We start from the raw sequence: 22,422 nt of genomic DNA, 5'->3' as shown, positions 1-22,422 counted from the left end.
TGGGTGAATGCAATGGATGAACGCTATGCTTTCCTTGCGGAGTGGTTTGACCCCTATCCGTCTCTCATGCTGCGTTACCAGCTGATGTACTACCCCAGAGATGGCACAGTCGAGATGTTTGATTTGAGAAACCAACGGCTCTTTTTGAGAAGGACCAAATGTGAAAACATTAATCAGTCGGATCTGTATATCGGGAATCGAGTAAATGTGTGCTCCCGGCAGCTCAATCTGGTCGGATACGGAGACCTGTACACAGAAAACATCCTCGACAGCCAAAAGGAAAGAACTCTCGCGATGATAAAACCGGACGCGTTCGCCAAGATAGGACACATCATTGAGATGATATACACCACCGACTTGGTCGTGACCAAAGCCAAAATGACCAAGCTGACAGGGGGACAAGCAGCAGACTTTTATATGGAAGAAGAAGCGAAACCATACTCCACCTTTCTGCACGTAGCCCAGCACGTGTCCTCGGGCCCTGTCATCGTCATGGAGCTCATGGGTGAGCAGGCCATAAGGATCTGGAGGAGACTGTTGGGACCAACAGAACCTTCCACGGCACAGGGCGAGGCTCAGCATAGCATCCGTGCCCAGTTCGGAACGGATAGCATCCAGAACGCAGCACATGGCTCTCACTCGTACAACGCGGCAGCGAGAGAACTGCAGTTTTTCTTCCCGTCTCCTCCCACTCGCGGCCCCTCAAACACAGCAACGTTTATAGATTGCACATGCTGCATCATTAAACCCCACGCCATGTCAGAACGCCTGGCCGGGAAGATACTGAAGTCCATTATGGCAGCCGGATTTGAGATCTCCGCTCTTCAGGTGTTCAATATTGGCCGCGTAAATGCAGAACAATTCTATGAGGTTTACAAAGGGGTTGTGACGGAAAGCATGTACAGTAGTATGGTAAATGAGTTATGTTCCGGACCCTGCATGGTCCTGGAGATCCGTGGCATGGGCTCGCCCAAAACATTCCGGGAATTCTGTGGACCTGTCGACCCGGGGGTTGGACGCATTCTACGTCCAACCACGTTGCGTGCACTTTATGGCAAAGACAAAGTGCACAATGCTGTCCACTGTACAGACATCCCTGAAGATGGAGTATTGGAGGTGCAATACTTCTTCAAGATTTTGGATGGGTGACTTGAATTTACAGTATATTGACTGTAACACACATTGAGTTGTGTATATGTCGGTGTATTTTCACGTGCATTCAGAACATCGGGCTTATTTTCTGTCTCACCAACATTCCACTGCTTGTACTTATGTAGAGAGTGAAAAGTAAACCTCAGGCTCTGAGTATTTGAATCATATTAAATAAAGTGACAAGAGAATAAACTAAAACAAAAACTAGAAAGGTGGGCTCAGTCTTTAATGCAGTGTCAAATCAATTGAAATTGACATCCCAATGTGGGGTTCGGTTCCACAGGCTCCATTTTTGGGTAAGACTGATCACCAGTTCCGTGGATCACTGGGATGTGGATCTGAGAATGAATTTACAAAATGTGAAAAATATTCACAAAATGTGAAACATCTTCCGGGACTGGGTTCCTTGGCCTGCTGGCAGCATGGACGACAAGAAATCTAGCACTGAGCGGTCTCCTGGTTTTTTGAGAGACAATTCAGACAGACAGCCACATACACAGACGAGAGGGGGTGGCTCAGGAGGTAGAGCGGCCGCATGGGAAATGCATCTTGTGTTAGTGTCGAAGTGCCCTTGAGCAAGGCAGTTGCTCCCGATGAGAGCAGGTTTGTGCCTTGCATGGTTTCCTCTGCCATCAGTGTGTGAATGTGTGAATGTAATGCACAAAGCGCTTTGAGTAAAGGTGCTTTATAAATATATCACTAGAAAAGTGTTCTCTATGGAGCGCAAATCTCTACCAGATCCACATAGAAACGGCTAATGTGGATGTTGGACTTGCATGGCTCCAATATGGATCTTGGACTTCATCTGACCAACCTGTGACAATAAGGGATCAAAGGCCCATGCATTCAATATTTAAAAAATCTAATATTTTAATCACACTTGTGTGAAGTGAGTGGCGCCTGTTTGTTTAAAGTGCTTTAAACAAAATGCGGCTACTCAATGTTTGTTAAAAGTGCTCTAAACAAACATTAAAAGTCCATAGACTTGGCTTCTATACTCTGTTTGTTAAAAGTGTTTGTTAAGTCATTTGGCTGCCAACTGATGTCATTTTGTCCTCAAAAAGTACAAAACAAGTGCTATAATAATACATAAAATCTGAAAAATAATTGACCTCCTTGGTGTACTGGCATTGTGCATAACAAGCTTGACACTGATCAGTGTAGGGTTTTGTAAGATTAACCACGGAGAGAGACAGAGAGACAGACAGAAACACACACACACACACACACACACACACACACACACACACACACACACACACACACACACACACACACACACACACACACACACATACACATACACATACACACAGGCGAAAACAATCCCCTTGCCCTTAGGCCTGGTGGCCATTGTAGAATAAGTGACGCTAATATAACTATGTACAGTGTCCACCTTATCCACCCTTTCGTGATCCCATTCACAACATTCTCCGGAGACTCATAATACTACAAGTCAAGTCGTCACCTAATGTATAATAGTACAAAACAACAGGAGTTGACCCTGAGAAGTGTTTTCCAAACCGATTGGAAAGCACAATAAAAACAAATCATAACCATAATAATCTGTAATGTAATCAATAAAAGCAAGAATAAAGTGTAAAAACACATAAATCACAATACAATTACAAAATAACAAACAATATAATAAATGTACAAAAAATAAAAAATAAAACTGAATAAAACAAACATGTTACAACAGATTGAAATTATATTAAATTCAATCAAAAACAAATCCACTGAGCTTGACAAGCAAAATCCCCTGGGTAACCTCAGACTGAACAACTGTAAAAATACAGTTCTTTAAATTTTAATCTCCACTTACTGTAAAACACTCACTTATTTCTGAATCTTTTTTTCACCTTTATTTTTTCTCTTTTTTTTGTCTGAAAATAAATCAAATTTAAAATAAACTAGAAAAAGTGACCTTCTGGGCACAGGTCTCCACCAGGAGGATAGGACTGTGAGATCTTTGGCAAAATGTTTAGGAGTAATATAAACATGTTTGCCTTTGATGGCAATTGGATGATTTGAGGCATTTTGTTCCAAAAATGTGTTTTGCAAAAATCAACCTGTTGGTGGCGCTATAACAGGCCAATGTGAAAAGGGTGGGATATATTCCTCAGCCTAGTAAGAAAATGTGTGAAAGATTTCACGTAAATTGCATGCTGCGTTCATGATTTGAGGATTTTGTTCAAAACGGGGCAATCTTGCAAACTGTGAAAGCCAATTATAGCCAATTAGGATGGAATATGAAATATCGGACAGATCCGACTTGAGCACATGACCATAGAGATACTGTGTAACGATTTGTGAGATTTTTGGACAGAATCTGGAGGAGTAATATCAAAAAATGTGTTTTACAAAAGTCGGCCTCCTGGTGGCGCTATAAAAGGCAGATGCGGAAAATGCAGGTCAAAGGTTTGTCCTTGGCCTCTATGGAGTGTGCATGCAACGTTTCACGCAGATCGGTGCAGTTTTAGGTAAAACATGTGAAAAGCTGCCTCATGGTGGTGCTATAACAGGCCGTTCTGGAAAATGCGGGCCAGAGGTTCATCGTCGGCATCCAGGGAGTGTGTGTGCAAAGTTTGGCATCGATCGGGTTAACAGTGCCGGAGATTAGCTGGTAACAGACGGACGGAAGGACACACACACACATGGACGGAGTGCAAAACATACTCTCTCCCCATGCCTTCGGCCTGGTGGAGACAATAACTGGTAGAGCTCTATGGGTAGAGGCATAGATATATATAAACTCTAGATAGCTCACCCGCGCTGTTGGCCAATGGAGAGTGACGTCGTTACGTGGCGGCCATCTTACCTCGGGCCACATAACATTGTGTCTATGGGGCATGTACTCTTAAATGACCATAACTTGCTCAATTTTCAACCGATTTTGAAACGGTTTGGTTTGTTATAAACGTCAGAGACGTCCGCATACCTATATGCTTTTATACGACGTTCATATATTAAAAAAAAGAATTAAGCAATCATCATAGCCACGTTGACAATGTTTGTAATAAACCAACCCGTTTGTAAATCCGTCAAGATTTGATCGAGTTATGACTGTTTCTGTTTGAGCTGCCATTGAACATACTGTACTGTAGCCCCGAAGTAATATGGCTGCCGGGTGAACGACGTCAGAAACTCCGCCTTGAGCCATCTAGAGTTTATATATATCTATGGGTAGAGGTAACCTCGCCCACCAGGCTTTCCACCACCTCGGAGGAAAAGGGTAGAGGACACTGCTGGACAACGTTGTAATTTTGTCTCGCTGTGATTCTGTTACGATCCAGTAGATGGCGATAATGTAACGCTCATGGATGCCAACAGCTGTAGGACGAAGAAGGAGGAGAAGACGTCATTAATCGTGCGACAAACAGTGCATCCACAATTCCACATGACCTTTCAAGAAGCTGTTGTATTATGATGATTTTACCGTTATTAATTATCTAAGAAGATTGTTCTCAGTTGAAATGCTTCGCGTTTCAATCATAGCTTGTGGCAGAGGCATCGCTAGAAGGGTAAGTTTTTTACCTTGGGATGCAAAATTGTTTCTCCATCAAATATCTACTAGCTGATACAAGCTCACAGCAACTGGTCGCTTTTCGGTCTGCTATTATTGCACATTTTTTAATAAGTGATTGTGGAGAGTGGATTACCCGATTACCTAGCCCCTCTCGGGACCCTACGTCAAAGTTTTCTGACATTTGGATGACACCGATTACCTAGCTCTGGTCCATGATCCATCCCTGGGACCACCAGTCATGTTTCAGGGCTATACAGTGGTCCGTACGGTCGCCCCTTGTTATGTATTCGTTCCAGGTGGTCCACAGCTAAATCATGTCAACAGAATGTAGAAGAATTATTATTTTGATCAACGTACAGTATGTTAGCCAGTTATCTCAATCAGTGATGCAAATAGGTTTTCAATATAATGGGTCATATAATATAATATTATAATATCATTATAATATAATGGCCCAGGGGTGGTCTTTTAGTTGGGTCCCAGGGACATTGTATGAGTCCAGGACCCCCGGAGGGTGACATGATTGCGTCCTTTCTCAATTTAGTGAGTCTCTAAGGATGCAGGGTGTAGGCTATAAGGGTTGAAAAACACTTCTTTAGATGCTAACTTTTGCTATTTGGTATCTAGAGTTGCAATACCAACCCTTGACAGCCCATACATCCAAATGAATGATGTTAAACTACTCACCAACACTGCAGCTGTACATAAAGCTTGGATTATCCTATCTATCTTTCTATAGATCTGCCAAGCTTTTGTTTCATAAAAATCCACCGTAGACATGTTATGAGGTACTTTCTGTCAAACGATTATTTGTAAGTGTCAGAGTTGGGAAGCGCTCATTTTCTATATCGCAGCGTCCTGCTGCCACCTGCATTATGTGCGATGGTGCGCAGGACCGTTGAGTGACCTCCATGTATTCTATAGCCGTATTTATAGAACACGAACAATGTGTTCCATTTGCTCCACCATCCTAGGCTAGTTCTACATCTAAATGAAAGCATTTCTCAAATTTTCTCCCTCAGCTCTCCTCATCATTCGCCGGTGAGAACGCGGCCCCGTCCAATCTACTCATCCCCCCAAATCTAGTGGATCCTTCAAGAACAAGTAAAGCTCTTTCTCTCCCAAATGTTCATGTTATGACACATTTAATTATCCTTCATGACACTATGGTATTTTTGATAGTTCAGTTGACTTTAATATGTTTTCCCTTGCAGAACGACCCCCGCCCCCTCTAGATTGTAGTCTCCCCATCTTGAGAAGGTGTGATGAGGTGATCCCGTCTCATCTGAGCCCGCTGCAGACCTGGGTGGACAGCCTGGAGAAGCAGGACGGAGAACCTGTAGGTTTGGCTCAACTCCATCCTGATGTCTTTGCAGTGCCTGCCAGGTAAAGTCCATACCAGTAAAATTTAGAAGACATTTTGTTGTTGTCGGGCAAAAAACCTTTCATCTCCATATTCCAACTTTTCGTAAATGAACGCCCTACTTGATCATAAAAGCGTCAGAGAAGCAGCAGATCCACAAGCTCGAAACTTTTGCTGTTTTTGAATTTGAATCCTGAAAAGTAACAGTTTTGGACATGATGATTTGTAAAATCAGCCTCAGGTCTTAATGGGCTAATGGCAGTGGTTCCCAAACATTTTCATGTCAAGGGCCCCCAAATTGATATGTATTTGCCATGGACCCCCATTTGAAAAGGTTTCATGCCAGCTAGGGGACCCCCATGAGAGATGATTTGACAACATCTTTCAACTTTATTCAGAAAATCAGCTTGTAGATCTGCTAGTTTTGAATAGCCAAAAGATTAAAAGAAATTGCGTCCATCAGTAAGCTAAACACATAAATCTAATAATAATGTTCTCTCTCCATTAGGCTTGACATTCTCTATGAAGTTGAAATGTGGCAGAGAAAATACCAGAGAATTGTAAGTCATTTGTGATAAACGGTTAACGTTATGAAATAATGTTGCTGTCAATCGAATACACAGTAAACTACACTGTGCTTTCTATCCAAACCCCTGCCCAGAGCCATGCCAACACAAAGGTCAGGTCAGAGGTCCGAGGTGGAGGCAAAAAACCATGGAACCAGAAGGGAAGCGGACGCGCTCGTCACAGCAGTATCAGATCACCTCTATGGAAAGGAGGTATGACGAAGCATGAAATACAGCAATGATGATTAAACTGATGATCAACCTCCTTTAATACAGTTAAATTAAACAGTTGTACTGTGTCGGTGTCTTTGGCATTTTATTGTTTTAGAGGAGCCTCCTCCTATGCCCAGCTTTGTCTGTTTGTGTGAACACAAGCATGGTGATTTTATTGGCTGATCAGCCCATAGCAATGATTTGATTGGCTGAGCAAAGTACAAGGTGAGGGCAGAAAAGTGAAGACGCCAAAAGTGATTGGCCGGAATGACATTTGTGATGATTTGATTGGCTCAGCACGGAATGTGATGTATGATGATGATAAGAGCGCCCCTCACTTCACACGAGAGTGATTTCTAATATGTAGCCCTGTCGTCAATCCCAGAAGGTATAACATAAGATGAGACGTTTATCCCACATGGAAAATTCAGTCGCACGAGAGTAGCACAGCAGTTACAATACAATTATAGGGCAAGAGAAAGGTAAACAAAAAAACATTACACACCAAAGAAACGCCATCAATAGTTATACAGATACACATACCACAAAAGCCCTGCATTATGCAGGATAAAACAAATAATAATACGAGTACACACAGTAACCATTTCAGAGTGTCCTTTGCTGTAATGAACCGTTGTAACAGAATGATTGTATATTTCAGGTGGGGTCGTTCATGGACCTAGAGGTCCAACCAGTTATTATTACATGTTGCCCATGAAGACGCGTGTGCAAGGACTCAAGGTGGCTCTCAGCTCCAAGCTGACTCAGGTAACTGGAATGCCTCAATGAAAACCCTTCATTTGTGATGCTCATTTGATTCAACCTTTATTTTTAATTGGAATGAGAGTTCTGTACATGGATTCATGTTCATTTTTTTAGAATATTTTGATTTAGTCTTTTGAATAACACACCATTTAGTCTTAGTCCTATTTAGTCTTCTGAAAAACCTTAGTCGACGTAGTCTTTAGTCTTAGTCTTAAGGTGCGTTCAGACTTGAATTCAAATATTCACCTCGGTTCGTCTCGTTTGTGCTGCGCCAGGTTGCCCGGGCCCGTTCGCTAAAGGTTAAAGCCTAAATATGTGATTTCTTCACATGTTAGTATGGCAGTATATAGAACAGCAGGACCAATATTACTAAAACATCAACATTTTACATATTGTGTTAATTGTTTAGGAATCAGTGCTAGTGTGGGGAGATCCTTTCACACTGTTTCACAAATTGCACATTAGGACTTTGTCATACAAACATTTTGCTTTAATCCATGGACCTGCCCTGCAGGGGGCTCTATGAATATCTACTTTTCAAAGACACACACGCTAATTTGGATGGTGGCGGTGGTGGTTTTCTTGTTTTATCTGATCTCTGACAAACCTCTTACAAAATGATTCCTGTAAAAAAATATTTTGATTTGTATTATTCCAGGATTACCTCCATATTGTGGACTCCCTGAACATTCCCACTCCTGACTCGCAGTACCTAATGGATCTGATCAGAGACAGACACTGGGGAGAATCTGTGTTAATAGTAGCTGTGTAAGTATGAACACTTTAACCTTTGTAGGCTGAGATTCACTGAGCACAAAGGTGTTTTTTCAACAATGTCCTACTTCACACGGTACCAGTTACACACACATTCTCACCTGGGAGAATGTGTGGACAACAGTTTTCTGGAAATTCTGTGTTGCTATATCAGTGGCCAAGGACCCCCAAAATTATATGTATTTGGTTGTGGACCCCCATCTCTAAATATTTTTGTCCCATGGACTCCCAGAACAGATTTTTGAATAGACAACCAATGTGTTCCGTCTGTCTAAAATGACACAGATGCCCTTTTTGAGGAGATGTCTCACTAGTCACTACCCACTGCATGTGTCAATAATGGACTTGAACTCGACACAATGTTTGTTACGTAGGTATACATAACAAGCACAGAGTTTTGCTGAAGAATAATCTTTTTAGCAGTCAAGATGTTCAGAGGATAACAGGAGTGCACATTAATAATAATTAATGCAACATTTTAGTCTTAATAAAGCATCTCCAGTCGGCTATATGGGTCTATGCCATCTAAAATAGGCCTAAAAAAGGACATATTTACTTTGCCTCACACGGTCTGATACAAAGTGGCTATTATTGTAGATCCAACCAAAGTAGCCATGTGTTTGGGATCTTTCTTGGAAAGGGATAGACGGATAGTTCAGATTTTTTTTTAACTTAAGCTGTATGAAATACTTGCCATTGATATAGTGATTGCAATTGTATTAATTGATTGCCAGAGTCCTGTGGTGGGAGTTCTGCTCTGGTTTTGGTGAAATATTAATTTGTCATTTTGTGGGGGGGCACAGGGGGCCACGCATTAAAAGTAAATTAATCCACAAAACTAACGTAATTTGTGTTGACATATTTCTAAAATATTAGTGCAACTTTCGTTCATTTTTTACCCCTCTATCACACAGAACTATGTTTTTTGTGTCCATATCACTACGCCCAAACAATATTTCCATGTGATAGAGGGGTCAAAGTTGAGCTAATATTTTAAAAATAGGTCAACAATACAAAACTGAAAATGTATTTCATACAGCTTAAATTAAAAAAAATCTGAACTATCCCTTTAAGAGCGAGAACTTTCTTGCCATGCCTTTTCACCAAGCAAATGGTGTAGAAGCATACACCAGGTCTTTACTTTTAGATATCTGGTTCCAGGTGATTTTCCATAATGTATTACATATTCATCAGCTGCTCCATTGCTTGCATTTGCCAGCATGCTGTGTCCGTCCCAAAGATGCCCTCTGTGGGTAATGACAGCAATCCATTGTGGCAACAGAGAGCTTTAAGCGTATTGAGGGTGGGAGTGTTGCTCACTCAAGTTCCACAGATAGTCCAGGCAGGGTATGGAACCATCAGCCTTATGTCTACAAGCATGCTTCTCTAACCTTTAGTGGAACTTAAAAAATCCCCTATATAAACACTTTAATAACACCTTTAACCTTTTGTTTCTGTGTGCCTTTTAGGGGTGAAGAGTTTCCTGAAAACATGATTCAAGCCACAGCAGGTCTCAAGTCTGTGAACATCATTCCAGCAATTGGTAAGGTTACACCTGGCAGAAAGTATTTCAATGGATGAGATATATTATAAAGTAAGACAAATTATGGTTTTCCCTGAAAATTCAAGACGTCATTATGGAGCTTTATGAAGTTACTCTAGTCTTGTGTAGAGTACAGATCGGAGATCTCTACTGTGTAGAAACTATTTGGAAATGTTGTAAAAGGTTAAAACAAACTGCATTCATTGCAGAACCAACTTAGTGGTCCTTCATATTGGGACGGTATCGGTTTTCAAAGCAGGTTTGTGTTAGCTGTCATTGTTCTATCCCATACATTAAATTGAGATTTTCCCAGACATTGCGGTAGGTGGAGATTTTGGAGAAGTTGCCCTTGACTACCTGCCATTGTGCTCAACCACAATTTACCCACTGTTTACTGTCAAAATATAACCTGTGGGAACAGTATTCTTTTATGTATATAAGTAATATCTCCACTAAACAAAAGGAAATGTACCCCAAGAGGTTCCTGTCCTAATCTAAATGGGATAAACATTGTCATTCATTGTCTTTTCCAGGCCTGAATGTCCACAGCATGTTGAAACACGAGACTCTTATCCTCACCCTGGAAACCGTCAAGTTTTTGGAAAATAAACTGCTCTGGCACGACCATCGCTATTCGCCTGTGCACCCGTATAAATTGCCCTACTCTGACCTCCCATAAAAGATCAACATTTTCATTTATATTAATCAAAACCTCAATTGGTTTCATGTCTTTATTGTCTTTACACAAACTTGTCAATAAATAAATGTCAATGATAAAAAATGATTTCATGTGGTCAATAATCTAAGTCTAGTGGCTCTTTTTGACTATGAAGGGTAACCCTTGCTTCCATAACCTGAATTCTGTTTCCATTATAACCAGAACCAGCCCTGAAGGGAGGTACACGTATATTTAAAAAAAGTATAAAATAGAGATTAAGTGGAATGTAGGATACACTGCACGGTTTGCTTAGTCCTTGTAGTCAAAAAGAGCCATAAAAGGCATGCACAGCACATACAAAAGGCCTAAAATCGATAATTGAGTCTGGGTGGTACGAGGCCGTTGGCCAAATCATTCCTGATCTCCCAACGCAGGGCTGTGCGTTTCTTCTCTGTTGGCACAACGTAGGTATTGGGCACATATACTTTTTGAGGTTTGGGCTGGAAAAGAGTAAAAATAATAATTGCATTGTGTGCCAAATTCCAATCTGCATTTATTCACACTTAATTGCAGATTCATTCAACTAAGTGCTTAATGCAAATTTTGTAGTGCAATACTTACTCGTGGAGGCTGGTATGCAAGCTGTTCCTGGAAAGTGAGGAAAAACATTTAAATAATTCAATAAATTGCCATGTACCACAGGAGGCATTGACTGAGCCAAAACTATTTTACAGGTCTAAATGGGTTAAAAGACTAGGGTATGTGTAAGACTAGGATCCACAATAGACTTTTCACAGCAGACATTTTGTAAAATGGGGGTGGAAGAGGCGTGAGATTATCTTGCTAAATTAAGGATCTTTGATTATGTCAAACCAGGAAGCTACTGGTTTTATGTGCATGTTCCCCAACTAAAGAAATCAACTTGAACAAACTTTTCCATTTGTTAATTTCAAACTACTTACCCTGATCTCCCGATGTAGAACTTTCCTGTCCCTTTCTCCAGGAAGTTTGAATGTCTCCCAGTGTTGCTTGTATTCAAAATACCTTTGAGGGATTAGTGAGATTTGTTATGAAAAATTACAAATTGTATATAATCTTAACTTAATAAAACATTTGGGGGTTAAAAGACATGTCTCAAGTCCAGGGTGAATGCTGATATTATACTATGTCAGTTTTAGTATAGTATCGTATTCTCAAACGGAATGCATGAGCAGGATGCAATGTCATTTAGTTATGCTTTTCACTTGTCCTGTGTGTAGTTTAATGTTAAAAGCCTCACTATGCAACTTTTTAAAATACATTTTAGATTGTGTCAAAGTTCATCACCTAGACACAGGACCTAACTGATTCAATTCATCCCTCGAGCAAGCAGGCCGGCTCTATTGGATCAATGGTAAACATTTCAGCTCTTAAGCAGGAACAGGTTCAAATCCAGGGTAGAAGAGGTAAGTTACATAGTGCTGTTTTAACCTTGATTATACTGTACAACAGTTGGTTCTTCAGATCAAGGAATCTGATTGGCTGAGAGCTGTGTGTTAGCACGAGTCTCTCTCGCTTTTTATTGGTTTAAATCAAATGTGATATTTTAACAACGGCACTTCCACCCAGCTTGATACTTACTTTGTGACAGGGTCATTCTTCTTCAGGTTTCTCGTGTGAGGGTGACCCCGTGCTGGGCGGATGACTGTTTAGGGAATATGAGTTGGTTAGCAAAGTTGGCTGTCTACAAGCTCAACACCTCACTGCGAGGCAATGTGAGCTTGCAGATCTGCTATTTTCACAACGTTTGCCTCTTTAAGTAATATTTGACAATTTGGTATTAAAAAGGTCTTAAGTCATTAAAATAAAACTTTATAAATGTACAGAAACTCTGTATACACTATGTTGGTTTGTTTACTGTTGAGTGAGAAAACAATGTTGCACATTTATATAATCAACTGGGGACTTTCGGAACCACTGTGCTAGATACTTACAGGACTTGGGTTTTGGCTTGAAGTCGTGATGAGTCTGCATTCGACTCTGGCAGAAATACAATAGATAGATGTTTTGAGTTTTGAAGAGACATGACATTTAATGATTGTGTATTGGAAACATTCTAGACTTGAAGCAAACTCATCTCATGAAGACAGAAGAAATATATATTGACTATACTATACGTCCCTTGTAGCTGTCCCAGGGATGGGTATGTTGTACCATTTTGTTATTTTTGAGTGGTGCAACCACTCCTATAGACAGCTGTGTGTGGCTGTGTCCGCACGAAAATAGCGTTATAGCGATTGTCACTGTTGCACAGCCTAACAGACAGACAGGCAAGGGAGGAGGGATTGTACAGTATATACAGCACAAGTACAGCACCACTCACTTCAGACGGGTCTGATTTTTCTGAAATAAATAGCCCTTGTGATATCAGTAGGAGGAGGTGTGGTCTTATTCTGCCTAGATGAAGACTGTTTAGGAGCAGTTATAATCCTCTGTTACATCATATGCAACAGAGGATGTATACTGTATATTCTGTATATAATGGTTGCTAAATTATTTCCCCATCATATTATGTACATAATGTACATAACATGAAGATGGATGGATGGATTATGTACATTCTCTACAAACAATTAAACTTCAACTCAAACTATGAAAACGACAAATAAAAGCTCTTGAATGCAGTTATGGAATATAGAATACTTAAGATACGTACATGGCAATTTATTTAGTTAGACTTTTGTTGTAATGACTACAATACCCACCATGCCTCTGATGTAGGCTTCAAAGGCACTCAATCCATCATTCTCCGAGCTCTGTTCATCACTCTGACTTCTGCTGTCTTCACTCTCTGGTCCAGAGTTTTCCTGGGTGGGCATGGACACATGCAGGCCTCCCAGACGTTCTTCCAGACCGCTCACTGCATCTGCAGGAAACAAACCACAAATGTACAATTAGAATGACCATGGCTGTGACTTACCAATGTGAGATTTGCTGTCTTTTTTGAGTGGTGTAAACCACTCCTACAACTGGCTTTGTTAGTTTGTCTGTCTGTCTGTTCGTACCAAAAAATGAGCATGGTTGCTATGGTCACCCAGTTCACACGGGTGTGATTTCATTACGTCAGACATTACGTCAGACCACAGCTGATCAGTCTATATAAGACCTTACACCACTCAGTTCACACGGGTGTGATTTTTAATATAACAAACAGGCTTTGTAGAGCCTCTCATATATTTTGTGGGAAATTAGTTTTAGGAGAAATGTATATTGACTCGTTAACTCAACATCCATTATATAGCGAGTGTGTGAGTACAAATGACTCTGAGGGATGTCAGGTCGAAGCTTTAGAAATGCATACTGATGGCGCTGATGATACTTATTTTAGCCACGATTATATTATGTATATAAACTAGAATTTCGCGGGCCTTCGGCCCGCTCATCCCAGAGTTGCGTTGCCCCGCGTTGCGATACAGAAGTCCACAGATACAGAAGTCCACAGTGACACGCGTTGTATGCAGCTGTTTTGTGTTGCAGCGCGTGCGCGCGCGCGCGCGTGTAGTGTTGTTGTTATCCATATATGCGCCTCGGTTCGTCCCGTTTGTTCCACGCCAGGTGTCGACGCAGTCGTTTGTGCGATTGGCGTGTTTGCATTATTGTAACTGTGTAGGCATACCATATTCTGAATTACCAAAAAGGACACATGCGCGCGTGCATGTGGATGTGCTCATGCGCGTGCACGTCGTGCACGTCGTGCATGTGCCGTGCGTGGGCGGTTCTGTTAAATTGAGATGTCAAAAGAATCTATAGCCTAACAATAAATGGATCAAATATGCTCTGTATTAGTTATGTATTTATTTAAAGCAGTGGCTGTGAAAGGTGTGATCCAGGGACCCTCATGGTTCCTTGAGGGGGTTCCAAATGGACCCATTATAGGTCTGTAACTGTGAGAGTGTAACACATGGACCCAAATGGACCCTTACAGGTCTGTAACTGTGAGAGTGTACAAATGTAACCAAATGGAGTGTTGTATAACTGTTAACTGTGATACTGTAGAAATGGAATGAAATGGGACTGTTATGGGTCCATTTGGTTTGACTCTCAGAGTTATGGGGGTCCTTGAAATTAAGAAGTTTGAGAACCTGTATGCAATGGCTTATCTGTTGTAAAAAGAGAGACCAGCCTATTCTCCAAACCATCATATGTTATGCTTTGCTAGGTTGTACGAAATAATATTGGGTCATTATAATTTGCAGGACTCACCGCGCGCACAGCTGCCTTGTCTGTCTGTGTTGACATGACATGGGCTTGCAGGACAGAACTTGTATTTGTGACAGACACATAGTTCCTTTGCAGACAATACAATGTGCTTCTCATTGGTCAGTCACAAAGCTAAGAAAACAGCAGCCTACTTTTTCTGCATGTCAATGATGAGATAGTTCTCCGCTGTCTGTCTATCTGCAGACAGCGGAGCAGCCAGCGAGCCTTTCTCTGATCTGCGGTCGGGACCAGTGGTAGTGGTGTGAGCGTGCAGCGCATGCAGAGTTATGAAGAATACACATTCCGGGGTTCGGGCTGAAAGTCCACCTCTCACAGTGTTTTGCCACTACGAACCATTGAACGTGCATTGTAATACACATTGGTGTGAATGGTCTGTGAGCGTAGCGAGACACTACAGGCGATACGTGTGAAACCCCGGACATTTGAAGGAATGTATAAAACCACCCGGACTGGCCGGACAGGCCCCCAGAAGAGGACGTATGGTAAACTGTGTATGTAATCGCGGCGCTGTCCATCCAAGTTAGAATGAGTGTGTGTGTGTGTGTGTGTGTGTGTGTGTGTGTGTGTGTGTGTGTGTGTGTGTGTGTGTGCGTGTGTGTCTGGCTGCCCTGTGTTTTGCAGCGTGGGGATCGCCATGTGAGGGGGCTAGCCAATAAGGGCCCTGTGTTGCATGTGGAGAATTCTGTAGGTTAGTGTGTGTGGTGCAGCCGAACGGGGTGGTGAGAACATGAGGGGGATGTAGCACAGCAATCGGTGACCCCTACATTAAGCTGTGTTGCTCCCAAGATGCAGTGCAAATGCGTGTTGTAAGCAACCGTAGCCAATGGGAAAACAGGATGCAGTGTTGCCAGGTCCGCGAATTGTAAGCGAGTTGTAAGTAGCGTGTTGAATGGCATTTTTTCTGGGCTTGTTTTCATAGACGTGGCAACAAATTAGGCGGGGGTGTCGGTGCTTGTGGCGTGTTTGTGTTTATTATTGATATTGATATTGTTTGCGAGTGTGGACGGGAGCCGGCTTTAGTGGCAGTGCGATGACAATTTTTACGCGGCTGGTGTCGAGTGTGGCCGTGCGGCGCGACATGAGGAGATAGCCGTGGATCGACGCGGAGGGTAAGACTGTGTCGTGTTAGTGTGTTGTTGCAGTGTGTGTTGCAGCGTGTTGCAGCGTGTCAGTGACGTAGTAGCTGGTGCCTTTTGTTCCTGTGCGTGCTTTTGGGCACATGTTTTCAATTGTAATATAGGAGGATACAACTAAATAGTTTACCCTTCCCGTGTCTATAGTTCCCTTGCCATTCCTCATGGGGTTTAAGGTTATATGTCACGTAGATGGAATCCACTTTGGAATCAATGAACTTGATGTCCTTATTGCTTGAAGACTCTTCTGCAGCATCCTCCCATTCCAACTCATATTCAGTTCCTTTCTCCACTATTCCTTCTTCCTCAAGTGACTGCATCTCTACCACCAGCCTTTCATAATCTTCATCCACAACAAGCCCAATCTGCTCTTTAAAACAGTGCTCATCCATGGCTTCTACCTCCATAATGTGGTGCCCATCTTCTCCCTGTGATCTCATATCTGGAACACCTTTGTTGTCAAACCAGGCATAGAGGTGTTCGTCACTCTCATCTTCCAAAGGCTTCTGGTCTGTTGGACGCTTATGATCTTCTACCTCGGCAATGAGATGCTCATCTTTTGTTGTCATATCTGTGAGATCTTTGTCATCGCACAAGGCATGAAGATGATCACCACTCTTCTCTTCCAATGGTTTTGTGTCTGTCAGACATGCATCATTTTCTTCGGCATTGCAGGGGTCATCTACTTCTAGTCCTGCTTCTTTGATATCCTCATTGTCCAAATCTGTACCTAGATCATATCTAGGGTAATGTTCATTCAGATCATGTTGACTATCCTCCAACTCAGCCAATGAATGTTTGTCTTCACAGTTTAGCGTGTCACTGGGTTCCCCACCGTCTCCACCATAATTAGAAAGAGAACAACAGTCCTGTTCGTCGTCCCTCGTCTCAGAAAGGCACTGAGATGAGGAACTTTCTCTGTCAAACTCAGCGATGGTACTGCAGTCGTCTCTGCAGTCACTTCCCTCTTGCTCGTCCTTACACACAGAGTCGGGTCTGTAGGTGCCGTAGCCGGACGTGAGAAAGCTCAGCGCTGGACTACAACCCCTGGTGCTGCAGCCTTCTCCGTCGGTCCTCTCCTGGTCATGTTCTTCGGGAAACTCTACTCCGACATCGCCCTGCTTGCTCTGTTCACTTTCACTCTGCACGGAAGGGTCTGATTGAGTGTCCTCAGAGATAATGGACTCTTCCTCGTCACATGCTCGCTCTATCTCCTCTTCCTTCTCTTCCTCAGACGACTTTAGACTATTCTCATCTGAGCTCTCGTCCTCACATTGAGCGTTGTACATTTTGTACATGGTTATAGAAACAGTACACCTGCTGTGTGGTTAGTATAAGGTGAACTGCTGACTGAGGCAGATGGCTCAACACAAGTACTAAGAGGATTAGCCAGTACTCAAGATCCTTAACTCTAGCTCAGTGCCTCTGCTCCCAGTGTCACAGCACCCAATACTGGAGACAAGGGGGATTGCATCTCTAACTTTTGTATCCGAGTCAAATTAGTATCACCAAATAAAATATATGTGCTGGCTTAATTTAAAAATGTCATTGTGTGTGGAAAAGATAACCGTACGTTTTTAAAGATGGTATTAAATAGTATAGTAGTACGTTTTTATTTGATTTATTTTAGTGTGTGTGTGTGTGTCATTACTCGACTCTCCTTTTGGAATTATCATGTGGGACACACACACACACACACACACACACACACACACACACACACACACACACACACACACACACACACACACACACACACACACACACACACACACACACACACACACACACACACACACACACACACACACACACACACACACACACACACACACACACACACACACACACACACACACACAGTTAATTGGTATCGTTCTTACCTAATTCTTCACTGTGTACTGATTCATCACACACCACACGTTGTCCTTTATGTTTCCTTTAGAAAAAACAAAACAAAATGTCTTACAATAGTATTTGATTCACTTCCAACAATGACACATGTGTAGTTGTGAATATATATAGTGTGAATGATTAGGGGCCTGATTGGTGATTAAGACCTGAAGCCGATTCTACAAATGCCTTCTGAATCAGCAGTTCTCAAACTTTTTCGTGCCAAGGACCTCAAAATTGATATATATTTGGCCGCAGACCCCCATCTGAAAATGCTTTGTGCCAGGCAGGGACCCCCCAGAGGAGAGGATTTGTGTTTTTTTTTTAATCCAAATGTATTCAAAGTTTTTCTATATTTTACAAAAATGTTCAAAAATTGCAGCGCGGCACTAAGTAATGCATGTGAACTTGTAGATCTGCTATTTTTGAGAACCGCTGTTATAAATCCTAAGCATTTTCTGAAAAATGTATGTTGCTACGTATATAACTTAAATATAAAATGGCACAGATGATGCTTTCCCGGTTTTAATAGGTTAGGTTTATATATATATATATATATATATATATATATATATATATATATATATCCTGATTCTTCCGTTTGATGTTACCTCAAAACCTTTCTCTTGATGAAGTTCCTCCCATGCACTTGTCCCGTGTCTCTGTCTGGGGTGGATGTCTGGCTGAAGGTGTATCGGGTGTCTGTTGGGCCGGGCTCCACCTCTAGACTGGTAGGAGCTGATGAGGGCCGTGTGGACTTGGGAGCCACCGAGTGCTGTGCATAAGAGTCACAGTATCCATCCATCCTGGTCCCATTGTATTGGTTCTGACAGGGCATAAGTACCTATGTAGGGAATAATACAGTTAATCAACCATGCCATGTTTACTATTTTGTTTGGAATAGTGGTGCTCAGGTGTCTTTGTCTGCATAGTATTTCAACATTGTTTGTTTTTTTCCAATCTTTACCCAGTGAGCAAATGTAAATTTTTTCCTCTAATTTCATTTTTTTTGCAGTGGTTGTACAGTTAGATAAGCTAGTGCATTGGTGGTCAAAGATTTGATTTAAGCAGTCTAGTAGGGTTTAGAGTATCTGTATTTTTTCAGGGTATATACACATATTGACTAGAATGACTAAGGATTTTATATATTAATTTTCATGACATATCTCCATGAGTCCATATATAAATGGCAAAGTGATCGGAATGCAGTAAAGGCTGGTTCTAAGGTCGCCTTCACACCAGGATGTTATACTGCGATTAAAATGAATCCTGCTGCGAATTGTCGGAAATTGCACTTCGTTTGGCAGGTGTGAAGGCTCATTCGAATTCTGGTGCGAATCAAACAATAGCATTCTAGTTCGCCAAGAAACAGGTTTCGTTTCGCTTCCAAGTGCACCTGACTTCGATTCACTGCAGAAGGTGTGAATGCAATCAACATCAAATAAAGGAAATGGAGCAAACAATGTGGCGGATGAATGAGGAGTAAACACAGTTGGAGACGGAGAAGGCATATTTTACGCAGCGCAAAGATGTCCCGTTACCGTGGATATTCGTGGTCGAATGAGGACTTGAGGAGACCGAAGCCCTCGTCAAAATATGATCAGACGAGCACAATAATCAATTGATTAAGGAAACAAATAAAAACACTGCAGTGTACAGAATATTCTGTCTGTCTGCGCCTAAACATAGAGTGCTGTCACTGTGTGGGGAGTGGTGACTTTCATCTCGTTTAAATATAAATACTTCAAAATTATTAAACACGTTTAGCTCAGCATGATCTAAACAACTGTACAACTGTAGCTGACATGGAATGTGCATACTAATTTTATATGATGATCGGATCATCTGATCATCGGAGTACATATTGTAAACGTCCGATTCATTTTGTGCTGCTGTATCCGCTGTTCCTCCACCATGTGCCCAAAAGAATAGTGTGCGCGTGACTTAGAAGGGGTAATACAGGCTGGGCAAGTTGAATGATGACTACATACCTGTCTATCACGGTCTGGATTACCAGAATGCAAGAAGAACCCATCACCAGGGTCTGCAATATAAGACTGATTAACTGTGGAGAGAAAGATAAGTCAGATTTCTCCAAATATATAATATTGTACCATGTCCTTCCTAAGAGGACTAGCCTGTCTCCAGCCCTGAATCGCTAGCTACGCCAATTTAAAAAAAAAACATGTTCTGAAGTGAAATTAAATGAAAATCAGGCTATGAGAGGACATTAACATAATCTTACAGCAGGTGGTAACTTTAATAATTTACTGACAAGAACATTTGTCAGTTACCAACTTGTTTTTTAGTTTGTTTTTGCTTTGCATTTCTATAGGGCTTTTTTCTCTCCACTTTTTTTAACGGTAGATGGATGGTTTCCAAACTTGAAAGGTACACATGAAATACAGTACACATGAAAAGGGCTGTGGTGAAACCTGATCATGGGAAGTTGGTCCTCAAAGCAAACATCCAAACCACAACCTAACCAATAGTTGAGATGTTTATACTGCTTTGGTCAGCTACATGAATTAGTTATTACCTAACTCTAACCCTTATCGTTGTTTTTACAATAATGTGTATGCAATAACCATCTTCTCCATCCAGAATAAAGATGCTGTACAAATATGATTGTAATGTACTAGTGGTAGCCTTTGCTCAAGACTATCAGATCTATATTTTACAATTTAGGCATTTAGAAGACGCTCTTAATCCTGAGAAACTTTTGAGTCTGACTTTTGCTGTCGTATCATAAATGTATGATACGACAGCAAAAGTCAGACTTGATAAAAAGAAATACATTTATGATAGTCTTGAATTGAGCCAAGGCTAATAATTTATACAGACACATACCTTTTTCCTTGATGACTGCAGGAGGACTTGGCTGGGAAGTGAGTGTGTAGGAGTTCAGTTCAAAGAATGATGACTCATCGTGGCTCTTTGATTTTTCATGTCGAATCAGCTCATCAAGATCTAAACATTACAAATTGAGACAGTTTTCAGCACACAAATATGCATGTTGCACCCACGTCTAAAAGTACACCGAATTATGCAAAGACAGATATATAGATCAGTTAACCTGTGGGTCAGGACACCCAGATTTGTGAAAATAGAAAAAACTCACAACACCTCCAGCCGTTGTGAGCTTGTAGATTAGCTACGTATTTTCACAATTTTGGAATCGAGTCAAGCTAAATGTAATGCATCAACTATTTACAATTCCATGTGCTTGTCAGGTTGGTTGGGGGTCCTCAGTTCAAATTTGGGTCCCCAGTTCAGACTTCAGATATGATTGATTATTTTGGAGGGTCCCCATTTCAAATATGATTATTATGAGGGGTCTCCGGTTCAAATATGATTAGGTTAAAATATGATTTTAGGGGGTCTGATAACCACGGAGTATAAAATATACCGTAGTACCCACCTTGTTTGAATTGACGCAGTCGGTGCTTCGGTATGTCCCTGTACCCGAGTGAGGCCAGTTGTTGCTCTATCTCCTCTTCAGAGAAATCCAGAATGTTGTCCATAACACACACACCACACCACCACCAGACCTCCTCCTAGCGTTACAGGAAACGAGACGTTTTAAAGAACCAAAACCACCATCGATTCATGAATTGTGGATGCAAAGGTATCGCTGCAGCAAGAACAGACGGTAACAGAACACCTTTAATGCAGCTTAACGCGATATCTGATCATGTCTACCAAGCTCACTATCTAGCGTCCCCTTTAAACCCAACGAGCTAACAGCTAGCAGCAACTAGCTAATCTGCTCTGTTGTTATCTAAAATGGTTAAAAAACAACCGTCAAAACAAAACAACTTTTGTGTCAAAAGTCCTATTTGTATATGGCATGTTGTTGATGGGTATGCTTCCTACCTTTACATGGATAGTTGGTGAACGCAACTAGTAAAACACAGCACAGTGCTCCACTGTTTACAACAGTAAAATACAGTGCCAAGACAACAACACTGTTTACAGCCGTTTGAAAGGGACGCCCTAGAAGTGTTGCCAGGTTTGGTTTTGCGAGATAAATATGAAGCAACTATTTTTTTTATTTAAATAAAATGTGGAATATTTGGACGGTTTTTGAAACAGTCTACCAACCAAAATCTGGTACCTGACACAAAACATTTTCAGGTGGGGGTTATAGGGATGAATGCACAGTGCACACAAAAATGTGGGGGGTCCATGACATGAAAATATTTGAGAAGCACTGGTTTAAATAATAAGAAGAAGAATCTATATTATCTATAAATGCACTGAAGTCTCTGTACGTATATCTGTAATCCACGTAACTCGAGAACCGTTCGTCCCACCGACTTCAAATTCGACACGTGTTCCACAGCGCCACAGGGACTGCAGTGCCCCGGTGTCGAGTTGGTCGGGCCCACAGTTGTCCAGAACCGCCACAAAAGGCTTCTGCCCGGGATGTGGACAGGGCCCCTGCCCAGGCTCCATATATGGAGCTGGCCTGTTCTGACATCACAACACTCCACACAGACAGATGGGTGGAACGGGTACTCTGACACGGGTACAACAGGTATTGCATAGACAAGTGGGGCATGGACCTCCA

General features: G+C 41.7%; 3 protein-coding genes across 3 annotated transcripts; 2 read left to right on the top strand and 1 right to left on the bottom strand.

The window, feature by feature from the left end:
- Nucleotides 1-12: 12 nt before the first annotated feature.
- LOC306921556 (nucleoside diphosphate kinase homolog 7-like) lies at nt 13-1,149 on the top strand (the record flags this gene model as incomplete). The annotated part of the gene is made up of 1 exon (XM_079498731.1): nt 13-1,149. The coding sequence occupies one exon, from the start codon at nt 13-15 to the stop codon at nt 1,147-1,149; it is 1,137 nt and encodes a 378-aa protein (XP_079354857.1).
- A 3,303-nt stretch (nt 1,150-4,452) lies between these two features.
- mrpl4 (mitochondrial ribosomal protein L4) lies at nt 4,453-10,686 on the top strand. Its single transcript, XM_079499974.1, has 9 exons — nt 4,453-4,676; nt 5,704-5,785; nt 5,896-6,067; nt 6,553-6,604; nt 6,706-6,823; nt 7,485-7,591; nt 8,247-8,356; nt 9,832-9,905; nt 10,439-10,686. The coding sequence occupies exons 1-9, from the start codon at nt 4,629-4,631 to the stop codon at nt 10,582-10,584; spliced, it is 909 nt and encodes a 302-aa protein (XP_079356100.1). The 5' UTR covers nt 4,453-4,628; the 3' UTR covers nt 10,585-10,686.
- On the bottom strand, nt 10,623-21,846 carry hyls1 (HYLS1 centriolar and ciliogenesis associated). Its single transcript, XM_079499973.1, has 12 exons — nt 21,726-21,846; nt 21,271-21,406; nt 20,700-20,819; nt 19,841-19,914; nt 18,461-18,693; nt 17,840-17,895; nt 13,308-13,468; nt 12,537-12,582; nt 12,184-12,247; nt 11,526-11,607; nt 11,185-11,211; nt 10,623-11,063 (listed from the first exon to the last, which is right to left on the bottom strand). Exons 2-12 carry the CDS (start codon nt 21,371-21,373, stop codon nt 10,929-10,931), a joined length of 1,101 nt encoding a protein of 366 aa, XP_079356099.1. The 5' UTR covers nt 21,374-21,406; nt 21,726-21,846; the 3' UTR covers nt 10,623-10,928.
- Nucleotides 21,847-22,422: the final 576 nt, after the last annotated feature.

The sequence above is a fragment of the Electrona antarctica genome (assembly GCF_951216825.1).
Source record: "Electrona antarctica genome assembly, chromosome: 4".
NCBI classification, from domain to species: Eukaryota; Metazoa; Chordata; class Actinopteri; order Myctophiformes; family Myctophidae; genus Electrona; species Electrona antarctica.
Note: the sequence above shows the minus strand (reverse complement) of the source record. Positions and strands in the feature narration are given on the sequence as shown.

What these genes read in the sequence shown, in the direction of transcription:
- mrpl4 (XM_079499974.1), top strand. Translation starts at nt 4,629, where the DNA reads ATGCTTCGCGTTTCAATCATAGCTTGTGGCAGAGGCATCGCTAGAAGG. An exon ending in ATCACCTCTATGGAAAGGAG is followed by an intron (nt 6,824 to 7,484) that starts GTATGACGAAGC and finishes TGTATATTTCAG; the next exon opens with GTGGGGTCGTTCATGGACCT. An exon ending in TCTGTGTTAATAGTAGCTGT is followed by an intron (nt 8,357 to 9,831) that starts GTAAGTATGAAC and finishes TGTGCCTTTTAG; the next exon opens with GGGTGAAGAGTTTCCTGAAA.
- hyls1 (XM_079499973.1), bottom strand. Translation starts at nt 21,373, where the DNA reads ATGGACAACATTCTGGATTTCTCTGAAGAGGAGATAGAGCAACAACTG. An exon ending in AGTACACAGTGAAGAATTAG is followed by an intron (nt 13,469 to 17,839) that starts GTAAGAACGATA and finishes TGTTTCCTGCAG; the next exon opens with ATGCAGTGAGCGGTCTGGAA. An exon ending in TTGCATACCAGCCTCCACGA is followed by an intron (nt 11,064 to 11,184) that starts GTAAGTATTGCA and finishes ACTCTTTTCCAG; the next exon opens with CCCAAACCTCAAAAAGTATA.